Source organism: Dipodomys merriami, unplaced genomic scaffold, assembly GCF_024711535.1.
Source record: "Dipodomys merriami isolate MVZ:Mamm:240054 unplaced genomic scaffold, mDipMer1.0.p SCAF_45, whole genome shotgun sequence".
Lineage (NCBI taxonomy): Eukaryota > Metazoa > Chordata > Mammalia > Rodentia > Heteromyidae > Dipodomys > Dipodomys merriami.
Window position 1 is genome coordinate 4,166,619 of NW_027206013.1, and position 15,410 is coordinate 4,182,028.

The 15,410-nt window shown below is 46.6% G+C and overlaps 1 protein-coding gene across 1 annotated transcript in view; it reads left to right on the top strand.

Moving 5' to 3' along the window:
- The window catches only part of Bcr (BCR activator of RhoGEF and GTPase), a 140,791-nt gene extending 138,062 nt beyond the window's left edge, over window positions 1–2,729 (top strand). Inside the window, exon 23 of the mRNA XM_069994414.1 lies at window positions 340–2,729. Within this exon, the coding sequence (XP_069850515.1) occupies window positions 340–429 (90 nt within the window). The 3' untranslated portion in view covers window positions 430–2,729. The remainder of the gene's footprint in view (window positions 1–339) is intronic.
- Window positions 2,730–15,410: the final 12,681 nt, after the last annotated feature.

The following is a 15,410-nucleotide window of genomic DNA, read 5'->3' on the forward strand; positions in this document are numbered from 1 at the left end:
TGCTACCCTGCCTCGACATAATGGTGGCCTCTACCTGCTCCCCATTGAGTCCTGCCAGCCAGTCCCACCTCCAGGGTACAGAAGCTGTAGCTATGAGCCCAGGGTGGGGCTACTGTGTGTCCCTCTGTACTTTACAGGACTTTTGGGGTCAAGCTACCTGCTGGTCCCTCAGATGCATCCAGCCTGAGTCCTAAAGCAATCCCAAGTTGTATGTTGTTGGGAACCCATCCTTTCTTAGTATGAGGGGCTTCCACAGTATCCCACACCCAACTTACACTCCTCCTTGCAGCCCTGAGTGCCCCTCTGAGCCATTTGCCTCATTCTTCTCTGCCTGTATAGGTCCAAGTGTTGCTGTACTTCCTGCAGCTGGAGGCCATCCCTGCCCCTGACAGCAAGAGACAGAGCATCCTGTTCTCCACCGAAGTCTAAAGGCCAAGCAGCATCTCCTTAAGAGGCCAGCCGAACAGCCTGGTAACCTGTGGCAAAACAGGCCATCTGCAAAGTGGGAACCAAACCGCGGGCCATTCCAAGAGCAGGTCATCTGCCAAGAGACAAGTACCCAAAGCAGGCCAAGTGGCCTTGGTAGATCCCAGCCAAGTGGATCTGTAAGCCCTGAGCTGGCCTTAGACTGTGGTTTTTCATGCCACCACCAGAGGGTGCCCCAAGCCAGCATGTCTTAGTGTGGAGGCCTGGCTGCAGGGAGAGAAGGCGAAGAGAGTGGTTTTTATGAACTTAATTTATCAGAGTTTAAAAGATTTCTACTGGATCACTTGTCAAGATGCACCTCTCTGGAGAGATGGGAACGCCACCAAATTCCCTCACTATTGTGTCTTGAATAAAATGCTGCTGCTGCTGCTTCATACTGTGGGGGCCACAGCCCTGTCCCTGTGTAGGAGGGGGCATTCCAATTTCCCTGACTTAGAAATTCAACTGTATTCGTTAACAGGGTTTGAGAAGCTAAGTCAACACTGTGTAGCATTGATTCACAGCTTGCTCCTTTTTTCTTTCTAGGATTTCTGTGCAGAAATGGGTTGGCTTCCCCTTCTTGTTGCTTTGTTTTCTTCTTTTTTATGTTCCTCAGAAGACAATGTAGTCTACAGCAGAGAAGTATAAAGGGACCAGACACCAGGGGGAAAGACACCCAGGCTGGCTCTCTTCTGGGAGAGTGACCACATCTACCCATCCTAACTGCCCGCCTGCTCTTGACGTCCTTCTTGGCTTATGAAGGCCTTGAGTCCTCTTTGCTCACTCTGCCTGCTCCCTCCCTTCCCTCCTCCTTGCTCCCTCACTTCCTTTCCTTGCTCTCAGCTGAACAGACTCAGTTTACTTTTGTACAAGTTTCTTCTCGGTAGTGGCAGCGTGCTGACAGCTTGTTTTAAAACTTTGATCCGAAATAGCCTTTTGATACTTGAATATTTTTAAGTTTTATACATAGTTTCTAATTTTTTTCCTAACAGATTCAGATACCTAGTAAAATAGGAGAATGTACTCTGGACAGTCTGTGTCCCGGCAGCATTTGTCTTCCCCTTAAGCACCAGCTCTGCTTGTAGTGGGAGTCAGTTCTGACCTCTCTGTAGAATGAGAAGCTTGAGGGGTTTAGGAAAGCCAGGCACGGGAAAGCAGGGGTTTCCACCACAAAGTTGACAGTGGATAGTCCTGTTCCCCCACCCCCGTTGCCTGCACTTGGGCTGGGACCAGGATCTCTGTGCCTCCCTGGCCACCCAGCTTAGAGAAGAGAGGATGCCACCAAATATTTTAAATATGCACATCACTAGTAAAAAGAGGGAGTTGGGGATGGAAGGAAGGAACCGAACTACAGTTCCAGTGCTGGTTCTGCATAAGAGGGCATGCCACTAACCAGAGGACGGAAGCGAGGCATGAGAACACTAGTACCTGCTGGGACATTTCCCATGACCCTTGGTATCAGGGGACGGACAGCGATGCATACCTTCTGCCAAGCCTATAGTACATGGCAGGGTCCTTGACAGCCAGGGACAAAAGGTAAAAAACAAGGCCAGGACAAATCTCCATTGCACAGTGTATAGATACTTTTTTCCTTCTATAGCACAGGGCCGCCCTTTTGGGTGATGAGAACAGAAACTGCTTGTGCTCATGTCTGCACCAATTTCCATCCGTCTCAGGCCCCTCCAGCCCCTCAAGAGAAACACTTTGCTTAGAAAAGCCAAACGCATCCCTTAATGTCTCTTCCCTCTAGTATCTCTTGATTTGCATCTATCGCCTTGAAACTGGAAAGCAATATCTCAGCGTCTGTGCCAATTCCCATTTCCTCACCCACCCTCCTCATTTTGCCTTTTATTTATATGGGACGTGTGCTCTTTCATAATGGAATGACCACTCTGTAGTTGTAAAGTGCTCCTCCACTACCAGGCCACTGTGGTGGTAATGGTGATCGCTTTAGAACTGAGGCTGCCTCCATTTTCCCATCTGACGCATTGCCAGCCTGTGTGTGAGTTGACAAAGCTTCACAGGGCCGGGGAAATAGTGATTCTTCTGGAGTCAGCAGGTCTCAGCTCTGGGCAAAGGCCCAGAGCCCTTGTGACCACCCTGAGTCCAGGGCACAGCAAGTGTAGCTTCCAGGCAGCAGCCCGGCCTTCCTTTGGTGGGTAGTTGGTCTCTGAGCAGCTGTGATCCTGTTTAGAGGTCAGCTGTTTATATACCCCCCTGGGAAAAAGTACTGTGGACACTTTCATTAAAGTTACCTAAGATGACTCAAGTTTGTGGTGATTTCTGGATTTAAGAGAAAAACAATGATCAACTCCTCTGAGAGAGAAAAAGCCCCTAGGCTTCTGAACTGAGATGGGCAGCAGGTGGCAAAGGAGATCTGGGTGCTTGGGAGGCCTTGCAGGGCCAATCAGGCCACCACTAGGGGAAGAATGTCAACATTTGCCACTTCAGAGAAGCCAGGCCTGGTGGGTTTTGGGTGCTGACAAGCAGGCACTGGCCACACAACCCCAGGATATGGAATAGTCCCAAAGGCATGAAGTAGTCCATTTGGGTAAGGACCTTGGACTTGGCTGAGGGGGAGGAAAAAAAAAAAAGTCACCTAAGGGATGCAGGGGAGGCAGGTGGCAGAAGGAAATCTATGAGTACTCCTTTGGTGTCAGGCTCCTCTCCTCTCCCCCCTCTCCCCCCCCCCCCCCCCGTAGGAGGGCTACACCAATCTGGGCCCCTGCTCTCACCTGTGCTGGTAAGGGTCCCTCAGCCTGGTGGTTTCTACAAGCCTTGCCTTCCTGTTGCCTGAATAGGGGACACAGACATTCTTAACTACCTCTCACCTGCTCTCCAGAGCCTGTCCAGGTCAGGAGCCAGTGGCTCATACTTGTAATCCTAGCTATTTAGGAGGCTGAACTCAGAGTTGAGGTTAAAAACCAGACAATTCTGTGATTCTCAGTTAACCAGTAAGAATCCTGAAGCTAGGCACTAGTGGCTCCCTCCTGTAATCCTAGCTACTCAAGAAGCTAAGGTCTAAGGATTACAGTTTGAAGCCAGCCTGGTAAGAAAGTCCGTGAGACTCATCAATCAACCTCCAAGATACCATAAGTAGAGTTGTGGGTCAAGTGGTCACCTGCCAACCTTAGCAGAAAAGTCAAGCAAGAGCATGAAGCCACAAATTCAAGCCCCAGTACCAGCACCAGCACCAAAAAAAGAAAGACAGGCAGCCAAGCACTGGTGGCTCATACCTGTAATCCTAGCTATTCAGAAGGCTGAGATCTGAGGGCACAGTTCAAAGCCAGCCCAGGCAGGAAGGTCCTTGAGACTTATCTCCAATTAATCACTAGAAAACTAGAAGTGGCCCAGTGGCTCAAGTGGTAGAATGCTAGCTTTTAGCTGAAGAGCTCTGCAACAGTGCCCAGGACCGGAGTTCAAACACCACCACCACAACAAAAACAAAAAGATGAATTTTGCCTAAGTTACAAGGAAGCTGTGGGGACTATCAGGCCATGGCTACTTAGCATCAGACCGCCCTCTGCAGTCAGGTTGCCCTGAGGCTTCCCAGAGGAACAAGGCTCACCTGACAAAGACTAGAAGTGACAAAGTAACAGGTGGGTTCAGAGCCTTCATGGACCTTTTGGAGGTGGTTCTCATAGGCTGTATCTGGTCAACCTCGGATGAAGGCTTGATACCTGGCTTCTGCCTGCAGTGTGGCTTAGATTGTCTCCAAACACTGCTTCCTGAAGACCAGAATCACCCTATCCATGGACAATGGTTATGTGACAATGAGATTGAGACCCAGCCTGATGTCACTATCAAGTGAGTGTCCAGCCCTAAAAGGCTAATTTTTGTGCCTTCTACCCTTATCTGCTTGGACCTATTTGGAAATATTACACACACACACGCACGCACGCACGCACGCATGCGCACGCACGCCCTCTGGTTTTCAAACAAGAACCAAAATCTGCTTGGACCTATTTGGAAATATCACACACACACACACACATTTGGAAATATCACACACACACACACACACACTCACACCCTCTGGTTTTTTCAAACAAGAACCAAAACTGACTTCTAAGTTTCTGAGAGTTGGGGCTAGGGTTGGCCCAACCCAAGCCAAGTGGCATCAGAGAATGGGTAAAACCAATCACTGCTTCCCCAAATCTGAGTTTGTTGACATCTCTAAAAATCCTCAGAGGCCTCCAAATCCACCCTCCTTTCTTGATAGACGGGAAACCAAGGCAGGCAAGGTATTTCCTACCATGAAGCATCCCTAAACTGGCCTGTCAGCAGAGGCTAGGGGCTCTCATGACTCCTTGTCTCCAGGCTCACCATCAGCAGAAAGACTGCCGAACGAGAGGAGTCAAGGCCAAACCTCACCCACCAGCCCTGTGCTGCCAATGTGGGCCCATGGACTAAGAATTCCTGGCAGCATGTTCTGTTCAAATAAAGGGAAGACAGGATTACATATAGAGACCTCAAAATAAAGCCCTAGTTGCCTTTAAAGGAAGCATTTATGGACTCTAATGATGAACTGTCACAAGGAGTTCTGGAAAGATAAACAAGAGATGAGGGAATGACAGCCAGCTCTTGAAGAAGCCCAAATGGCCTGGGGAGCAGAGGCCACAGGTCAGTGGGCAGGCTTGGAGCTGGAGGAGTCTTGTTCTTGAGGGGAGTGGGAAACAGACCTAGGATGAGAATGTTGTAGCCCAGTTTGCATAACTTGAGTGGGAGGGAACAGTCAAGCAATGGGTCAGCTACCAGGCAGAACCCGGGTCATCCCAGTTCTCACAGAAAGGCCAGCTAGGGATGTGACAAAGACATGCACATAAATGGGGTTCTGGAAGACGAAACCATATTGTATCTCTCAACATGACCAGACTGGGAAAGAAACCAGCTGTTGGGGTAAAATGATGCCCTGGACCTGGCAGCCTGGTATGGATCACATGACAATAGAGCAGAGCTTTTAGGAGCCCCCAGTTCCAAGGGCTCTGTCCACATTCCCCACATGCATTCCAATGAACTGAACTGGGAAAGGCCTGACTAATCACTGTCCAAATATGAGCCCCTCAAGTCTGCTTTTTTTTTTTTGGTCAGTCGTGGGGCCTGAACTCTGGGCCTGGGCGCTGTCCCTCAGCTCTTCAGCTCAAGGCTAGCATTCTACCACTGGAGCCACAGTGCCACTTCCCGTTTTTTTCTGCTTATGGGGTGCTGAGGAATCGAACCCAGGGCCTTATGCATGCAAGGCAAGCACTCTACCACTGAGCCACCTTCCCAGCCCCTCAAGTGTGTACATTTAAGTGATATCCTGGTCAAAGAAAGGCATGAGGAGCCGGGCGCTGGTGGCTCACGCCTGTAATCCTAGCTACTCAGGAGGCTGAGATCTGAGGATCGCGGTTCAAAGCCAACCCGGGCAGGAAAGACCGCGAGACTCCTATCTCCAATAAACCACCAGAAAACCGGAAGTGGCGCTGTAGCTCAAGTGGTAGAGCGCTCGCCTTGAGCTGAAGAGCTGAGGGACAGCGCCCAGGCCCAGAGTTCAAGCCCCACGACCGACCAAAAAAAAAAAAAAAAAAAAAGAAAGGCATGAGGAATGGAACCCAATAGCTGCTGACTCAGCAGCTACCAAAAGAATAGGCCTGGTGACTCACAGGTAGCTACTCAGGAAGCTGAGATCTGAGGATAGCAGTTTGAAGCCAGCTGGAGCAGGAAAGCCCGTAAGACTCTTTAACCACCAGAAAACCAGAAGTGGCTCTGTGACTTAAAGTGGTAGAGTGTTAGCCTTGAGCTAAAAAGCTCAAGAACAGCACCCAGGCACTGAGTTCAAGCCCCATGACCAGAAAAAAAAAAAAAAAAGGCCCCAGAATGGTGAGTATGAAAGAGTCTGAGCTACTGTGAAGCACGCAGTCCCCTCCATCCGCTCCAGAGACTCAGAGGCCCACAAAGACGTCAAACTCTGAACCCCAAGGCACAGTTCAAGGAGTATGGGAAATCCAGGCTCATCTAGAGGGAGACAAATGCCACAACTACTTATGTAATATTGCTGCAAAATGGATTAGGGACTTAGATCAGCAGAAGAGCACTTACCTAGAATATACTAGAGCCTGGGTTCTGTCTGTAGCACTACAAAAATGCAAATAACTCTGCCACCAGAAGTTTACACTTGTAATCCTAACTCTTCAAGAGGCTGAGATCTGGAGGGCGGCAGTTCAAAGTCTGACTTGGCAGAAAAGTCCTTAACACTCCATCTCCAAAATAATCAACAAAAAGCTAAACTGGAGGTGTGGCTTGAGTGATAGTACACCATGTGAACAAGCAAGCTGAGCAAAATTGAAGCCCTGAGTTCAAACCCCATTACCACTAAAGAGACATGAAGCCATGCTCAGGAGGCTGGATGAAACTGATCTTCAAATGAAGGGTTAGGAGGGGGGGGGGTCATGATATGAAACAATGAGGATATTATTTTTCCCTGATTTTTAAAAATAATAATAATGTGTGTAAAATAAAGTTTGCCTCTGTGTGTGTGTGCGTGTGTGTGTGCATGTGTGGGGGGGGGGGGGTCCTAAGCCTAGATTCAGGGCCTGGATGCTGTCCCTGAGCTTTTTTGCTCAAGGCTAGTCCTCTATCCTCTACTTCTTGAATGGCCTCTACTTCCAACTTTTTGGTGGTTAATTGGAGATAAGAGTCTCATGGACTTTCCTGCCTGGACTGGCTGCAAACCGTGGTTGTCAGATCTCAGCCTCGATTATAGCCGTGAGCCATCAGCACCTGGCAAAATTTACCATCTTGGTCCAGGGAAAGAGTAGTTCTCTGAATTGAACACAAGACCTTACCCATACTTGCTAGGGAAGTGCTCTACTACTGATCTACATTTCCAGCCTTATTGTAACTTTTTTTTTTTTTGGTCAGTTGTGGGCCTGGGCAGTGTCTTCAGCTCAAGGTAATCACTCTGCCACTTGAGCCACAGGGCCACTTTCAGTTTTCTGGTGGTTTATTGGAGGTAAGAGTCTCATGGACTTTCCTGCCAGGGCTGGTTTTGAACCACAATCCTCAAATCTCAGCCTAGAATTACAGGCATGAGCCACTGGCACCCAGCTAAATTGTGACTATTTTTAAATGTACATGTAGATAATTTAAAATCATTCATAACACTGTTCAACCATCATCACCATTCATTTCTGAAACACTCTATTTTATAGATTGGAAAGACCCTGGGTTTAATCCCCAGCATAGAGAAAAAGGGGGGGGGGGAATCCCTTCTGTTTGAGTCCTTATAAGGATAATTTTTCTTGATTTTTTTTTCTGGTCCTGGGGTTTAAACTCAGGGCCTGGATGCAAGGCTCTACCACTTAAGCCACAGCTCCATTTCTGGATTTTTTAAGTAGTTTATTGGAAATAGGAGTCTCACCAGGATTTTCTGCCCAGCCTGGCTTCAAGTCACAGTCCTCAGATCCCAGCCTCCTGAGTAGTTAGGATTACAAGTATGAGCCACTGGCATCATTCTAATCTACATTTTTATTCTTTGTTTCTGCTTTCTTCATCTCCTCTTTGTCTATAAGACCAACCCTTGGGGCTGGGAAGGTGGCTCAGTGGTAGAATGCTTGCCTTGCATGCATGAGGCCCTGGGTTCGATTCCTCAGCACCACATAAGCAGAAAAAGCTGGAAGTGGTGCTTGGCTCCAGTGGTAGAGCACTAGCCTTGAGCTGAAGAGCTGAGGGACAGTGCCCAGGCCCAGAGTTCAGGCCCCATGACTGGAAAAAAAAAAAAAAAAAAAAAAAAACCCTTTGGACTCAGCCTATTGGAACACTCGTTTTATTACCGAGGTGTCATCCAATTCAAGAATTTCAAGTTAAAGCCAATTAAGATCTTTATATTTCTTACAATTTTGTCCATTAGCCAGTCACTACCCCTATTCATCTGCATTCCCTGGCATCCAACATTCTACCTTCTCACTGTGATTTTGTTTTTTGTTTTTTCTTTTGGGTCCAGTCGTGAGGCCTGAACTCTGGGCTTGGGCGCTGTCCCTCAGCTCTTCAGCTCAAGGCTAGTGCTCTACCTCTTGAGCCACAGCGCCGCTTCCGGCTTTTTTTCTTTTTGCTTATGTGGTACTGAGGAATCGAACCCAGGGCCTCATGCATGCAAGGCAAGTGCTCTACCGCTGAGCCACCTTCCCAGCCCCTCACTGTGATTTTGACAACTAAATAACTAAGGATTTCTTCTTTACTATTTTGTGGTGCTGGGAATTGAAACGAGAACTTTAAGCACACTGGACAAACCCTATACTACTGAGCTACACACCTAGTCTGAACTGAAGATTCCTTTTTGGGTTGGCCATTTGATCTCTCTATCTCTCTCTCTCTCTCTCTCTCTCTCTCTCTCTCTCTCTCTCTCTCTCTCTCTCTATCTATCTATCTATCTATCTATCTATCTATCTATCTATCTATCTATCTATCTGTTTATCTATCTATTTCAGGATCTTACTTTGTAGCCCAGCCTGGCCTTAAATTCTCCATCTTCCTGCCTCTGCTTCCCTGAGTGCTGGGATTACAAGGATAGGTCACCAAGAATTATCCCAACTGAAGATTTCATGACCCAAGGTAAAGCAACTTATAAATGAGTGAGAAAAGGCCAGCTGTCAGGTGGGCCACTTCATATTGCCAGGACAGATGAGTTACCTTGATTATGATGATGGCTTCTCCAGATGCACAGACCCAAGTCAACAAATCCTCATGGCCATTATTCCTGCCGATTGGTATTGTGAGAGCTTCTTTGTATTCAGACAAAACAAAGTCTTTGAAAGGGAAAGTAACTCTTTAAAGCCCCCCCCCTCCCCCCCGTGGCTTGTTGAAATGTGCCTTCCTCCAATTCTGTCCACCTGGAAACTCAAAATGTGCCCTTATTTGGAATAAATGCATATGTGCTTATTATGAAGGGAAAATTCTGATGATGAGATCATCTTGGATTGGGGAGGGCTCAAAGCCTAAGGCCAAGTGTCCTTATCAGCGACAGAAAAGACATCGAGATTCCGAAGAACACGATGCAAAGATGGAGACAGAGATTAGCAGAATCCATCTATAAACCAAGGATCACTAAGGGTCACAGGCAACACAAGAAATGAAGAAAGCATGAAACAGGCATGCCCTCAGGGCCTCTAGAAAAAAATCAAAATAATAAAAACACATTTTTAAAGGCTGTCAAGTTAACCTATAATAGAAAATAGTCCTTCATGGGCTGGGAAGGTGGCTCAGTGGTAGAGCGCTTGCCTTGCATGCCTGAGGCCCTGGGTTCGATTCCTCAGCACCACATAAGCAAAAAGAAAAATACCGGAAGTGGCGCTGTGGCTCAAGTGGTAGAGCGCTAGCCTTGAGCTGAAGAGCTGAGGGACAGCGCCCAGGCCCAGAGTTCAGGCCCCACTACCGGACCAAAAAAAAAAAAAATTTGTTTTTTCCCTTCCACACCCCAAATTATACCAATATCAAATACAGTGTAAACAGGGGTTATACCATGGGGGAGGAACATACGAAGCAACAAAAAAATCATATGATACCTTATAAATACGTTAGAAACAATAGCAAGAAAGAAAAAACCACTTGTGTTCCCATCTTGGGGTTCATTTCACTTAACTTCATCTTATCTGGTCATATGTACATAGCTTTTAACCTTTTCTACTTGTCCCAGAAATATACTAGTCATTGCAAATAAGGGAAACCATGGGACCTATGTTTTTTGAGGCCTGGTTTACTTCACTTAAGATAATTTTTTCCAAGTCTTTCCATTTCCTAACAAATGGGGCATGTCATTCTTTCTGATGGAGGCATAGAATTCCTATATATATATATATATATATATATATATATATATATATATATATATATATATATCTCACATTTTCTTGATCCATTCATCTACAGATGGGTTGGTTCCATATCTTAGCTATGGTAGATAATGCTGCAATAAACATAGTTGTGCTGGTAGCTATAGTGTGGTCTTGTTTGTGAGCATTTGGGTAAATGCCCAAAAGTGGGATTGCTGGGTCATAGGGGAGCTCTATGTGGAGTCTTTTGAGGAACTTCCATACTGCTTTCCAAAGTGGTTGAACAAGTTTACACTCCCACCAACAATGCAGTAGGTTTCTCTTCTGGCCACATCCCCTCCAGCATCTGTTGTTATTAGAGTGCTTGATTCTAGCCATTCTAACTGGGGTGAGGTGGAATCTCAATGTTGTTTTGATTTGCATTTCTTTTATGACTAGAGAGGCTGAACATTTTTTCATGTGTCTATTGTCCATCCTTATTTCCTCTTCAGAGAAGTTTCTCTTTAAGTCTTTAGCCCACTTATTTATTGGGCAGTTGTTTCTTTTTTTTTTTTTTTTGTCAGTCGTGGGTCTTGAACTCTGGGCCTGAGTGGTGTCCCTCAGTTCTTCAGCTCAAGGCGAGCACTTGAACTACAGTGCCACTTCCAGTTATCTGATGGTTTATTGGAGATAAGAGTCTCACGGACTTTCCTGCCAGAGCTGGCTTTGAACCCTGATCCTCAGATTTCAGTCTCCTGAGTAGCTAGGATTATAGGCATGAGCCACCGGCGCCTGACTTGGGCAGTTGTTTCTTTGAGGATTTGTTGTTGGGGGATTTAATTTTTTTGAGTTCCAGGTATATTTTAGATATGAGACCCTTGTCTGTTGTATGGCTAGTGAAGATCTTCTTCCAATCCGTGGGCTTTCTATTGATCTTGCTAGCTATGTCCTTTGCCATGCAGAAGCTCTGCAGCTTCATGCAATCCCATTTGTCCAACCTTTCTTTGATTTGTTGTGCTTCTTGGTCCATGAGATTCTTATCACCAGTTAACTGCCAAAAAGCCAGAAGTGGAAGTGTGACACAAGTGATAGAATACCAGCCTTGAAAAAGCCAAGTGAGAGCACAAAGTGCTGAGTTCAAGTTCCAGCACCAGCACAAAAGGAAAAGAGAAGAAAAAAGAAAAGAAAGGAAAAAAGAAAGAAGGAAGGAAGGGAGAGAGGGAGAGAGAGGAAGAGTAAGAGAAAGAGAAAGAAAGAAAAAGAGAGAAAGAAAGAAAAAGAAAATGAGAGAAAGAAAAAGAGAGAAGAAAGAAAGACAAAAAAGAAAAAAAGAAGAAAAAGAAAATGAAACAATCCCAACTCTGCTCCCACTTACAAATTCAGTCCTTTTCTGGACAAACTTCCACTATCCCATCTCAGGACAGAGGCTTCAGGGGTAGGGTCCAAGGAGACAGATAGAGGAGTCACCCCCAAACTTGATAGGGAGGCAAAAAGTACTTGAGTGAGCAAAGTGCTTACTTAACCCATCCAGTGCTCTGGCCCTGAGCTGAAGCTGTCTGCCACCGCCACCATCCCTCACAAAAGTGGAGCGTGCCTTTTGCTTTCTCCTTGCTTATCCTCACCTGCACACTTTTGAGTCTACACCTTCTTTTTCTTTTTCTTTTTGTTGGTCTTGGGGCCTGAACTCTGGGCCTGGGCACTGTCCCTCAGCTCTTCAGCTCAAGGTGAGCGCTCTACCACTTGAACTACAGCGCCATTTCCGGTTTTCTGGGGGTTTATTGGAGATAGGAGTCTCATGGTCTTTCCTGCCAGGGCTGGCTTTGAACCATGATCCTCAGATCTCAGCTTCCTGAGTAGCTAGGATTACAGGCGTGAGCCACTGGCACCCGGCTTTACACCTTCTTCCTCCTCTGCTTGGAATCCCATCACCTTGTCCCCCCAAACATAGTCAGCTTTCTTCAAACTCTAGCTATTAGAAAGCATGAAAGAGAGTTTTGTGGTGGATAGCTCAGTAGTAGAGCACTTTATAACATGCATGGGTTTCACACCATTATACCACAAAGAAAAAAACAAGAGAAAGAATCAACAACCCCAGCACTGGTGGCTCATGCCTATACTCTTAGCTACTCAGGAGGCTGAGATCTGAGGATCCCAGTTTAAAGGCTACCCAGGCAGACAAATCTAAGACTATTTTTCCCAGGCCTGGGGCTTGAACTCGGGGTCTGGGCACTATCCCTGAGCTTTTGTGCTCAAAGCTAGTGCTCTACCATTCGATCCACAGCTCCACTTCCAGCTTTTTGGTTGTTAATTGGAGAGAAGGATCTCATAGACTTTCCTGCCAGGGTTGGCCTTAAACCAGGAGCCTCAGATCTCAGCCTCCTGAGTAGCAGCTAAGATTACAAGTGTGAGCCACTGGTGCCAGGAAAATCCAAGGCTCTTATCTCTCTTTAACTAACAAAATGCCTGCAGTGGAGATATGGTTAAAATTGGTAGAGTACCACTAGAGCAAGAAAAGTTAAGCAAGAACATGAATCCCTGAATTCAAATTGTACTATAGGCACACACACACACACACACACACACACACACACACACACACACACACACACACACACACACACACACACACACACACACACACACACACACACACACACACACACACACACACACACACACCAACCCCACAGGATAAAACTCAGGAACAGCCAGATGGGACGTATACATAGGCAAATGGGTGGGGTGCAGGTTTGGAACTTTCATATCTCCCTTTTGGCTCAGCCACCCTCTAAATGTTCAGTGATCCAGAAGGTCTCTCTGCCTATCTTTTTGGGAGTCTGCATGGAAGCTTCATTCCACAGGCATGACAAGATCAGTGGGCACATAGGCAATAGAGACCTAGCCAAGGACACAAGGAATACATATAAGGCATTAATGGAACTTCAGTTTGCCAGCCGGGCTGCTCTGGGAACAAAGGGAAAAGCCAGTCTTTACTGGTTTGCTGTAATGGGTTAATAGCCAATTGTCATTTTGCCTCAAGAACTCAGATGCTCAGATCCCAGGGTAGAGCTCAAGCTGCAGACCCTCCTGGTGCTATGAGCATGAGAGTGCGGTAGGATTCTAGGTGCTTAACCTAGTACTGTTGCAGCTAAAAGTGCCCTTCAGGACCCTGAGAAAATACCCTACTGTTAAAACAACCTACATGCACAGGCGTTCTCTACAGCAAAGCTAATAGGAAACTAATAATGTATTACCCAGTTGGATAATCCATTATTATCCAACTAATAATGGGTTGTGTGGCCCAATATGAGGTCACACACACAGTAATATTTGTGTGTGACCTCCAGTATGAGTGATCATTAAGTGAAGCTAGGGGGTATATTTAGGTTTTCTTGAGGTAACCTGACAATCTCTGGTCTTTTTTGACCATGAAAGAAGGCAGATTTGCTGACTGAGTCACTTTCCCTTCTGTGTATCCTCTGGGTAGTCTGCAAGCAGCTGGACGTCCCACAGAGCTTCTCTAGTTTCCAGCCATGATCATCAGGTACATGGGGGTGAGTGGGTTTGGTTGTAAGAGGCAAACAGCTCATCTCTGCTTGCAGACACCTCCTTGTTTGGCTGACAGTTGCACATTTCCCAGGACTTACAGCATGGCTGGTTCCAAAGGAAGCATGCCAAGCATCCTAAACCTGATGTCCCAGCACTCAGAGCTGATCACTTGCTAACAGTTGTTTTTCAATAGAAACTTGGCCTGCAGCCCCCCCACTCGTTCTGGCTCATCCAGCTGTGGTGCAGATGGAGACAGCTGGACCCAAGAAACTCAATGGACTTTGAGGGATGGTTCACAAAGCTGAGCGAGGGAGAAAGAACGGAAGAGAGAGACAGACAGAGAGAGAGACAGAGAGACACAAAAAGAGAGACAGAGACATAGAGACACAGAGAGAGACAGAGACACAGAGAGACACAGAGAGACAGAGACAGAGACAGAGACAGAGAGAAGTGTCCTAGGACTTGAATTCAGGGCTTGGTCACCGTTTGCTCCAGGCTAGTGCTCTACCACTGAGTCACAGCTCCATTTATGAATTTTTCAGTAGTTTAGTGGAAATAAGAGTCTCAAAGGGGCTGGGAATGTAGCTTAATAGTAGAGTGCTTGCCTAACATGCTTGAAGCCCTGGGTTTGAGTCCTCACTACTACCTAAACAGAAAAAGCTGGATGTGGCCAGCCTGAGGAAAAAAAGACAAGACCTTGTTTGAAAAGTAACTACAAAGGGGAAGGAAGGGATAGTAGGGGAAAAACAAAGGAGGAGGCAACAATGCTTGATAGGAAATGTACTCATTACCTTGCTCATGTAACTGTAACCCCTCTGTACTATATTTTTTTTTGGGTCCGGTCATGGGGTCTGAACTCTGGGCCTGAGTGCTGTCCCTCAGCTCTTCAGCTCAAGGCTAGCACTCTACCACTAGAGCCACAGCGCCACTTCCGGCTTTTTTCTTATGTGGTGCTGAGGAATCGAACCCAGGGCTTCAGGCATGCAAGGGAAGCGCTCTACCACTGAGCCACCTTCCCAGCCCCACTGTACACTATTTTTACAATAAAAAGAAAAATAACCAAAAAGAAACTGGTAGGGCTGCAGGCCAAGTTCTTTAGCTCGCTCCTTCCTTCCTTCCTTCCTTCCTTCCTTCCTTCCTTCCTTCCTTCCTTCCTTCCTTCCTTCCTTCCTTCCTTCCTTCCTTCCTTCTCCCTCTCCCTTTTTTCTTTTTGTGCTGGTACTGGTACTTGGCCTCAGGGCTAAGGTTTTCTCCTTTGGCTTTTTCACTCAAGGCTAGTGCTCTACCACTTGAGCCACAACTCCACCTATGACTGATTGTTGATTCATTGGAGATAGCTCATGAACTTTCCTTGCTTCAAATAGGAATCCTCAGATCTCAGCTAGAATGACAGGTGTGAGCCACCAGTATCAACTTGTGCCCTCTTGTTCTTTCTCTTAGAGTCCCTTGCCCCTAATGTAATATACCTTCTCCTTGTGGAAACCCACCTCCAAAAATCCCTCTGACCTCTCTAGAATGTGCTAGCAGCATTTCCATATGATGTTAAACCAGATAAGGCTTCTGCTTCAGAGCAAAAGCCTCTTAGAGGCTGTGGATTTGGGAAACCAT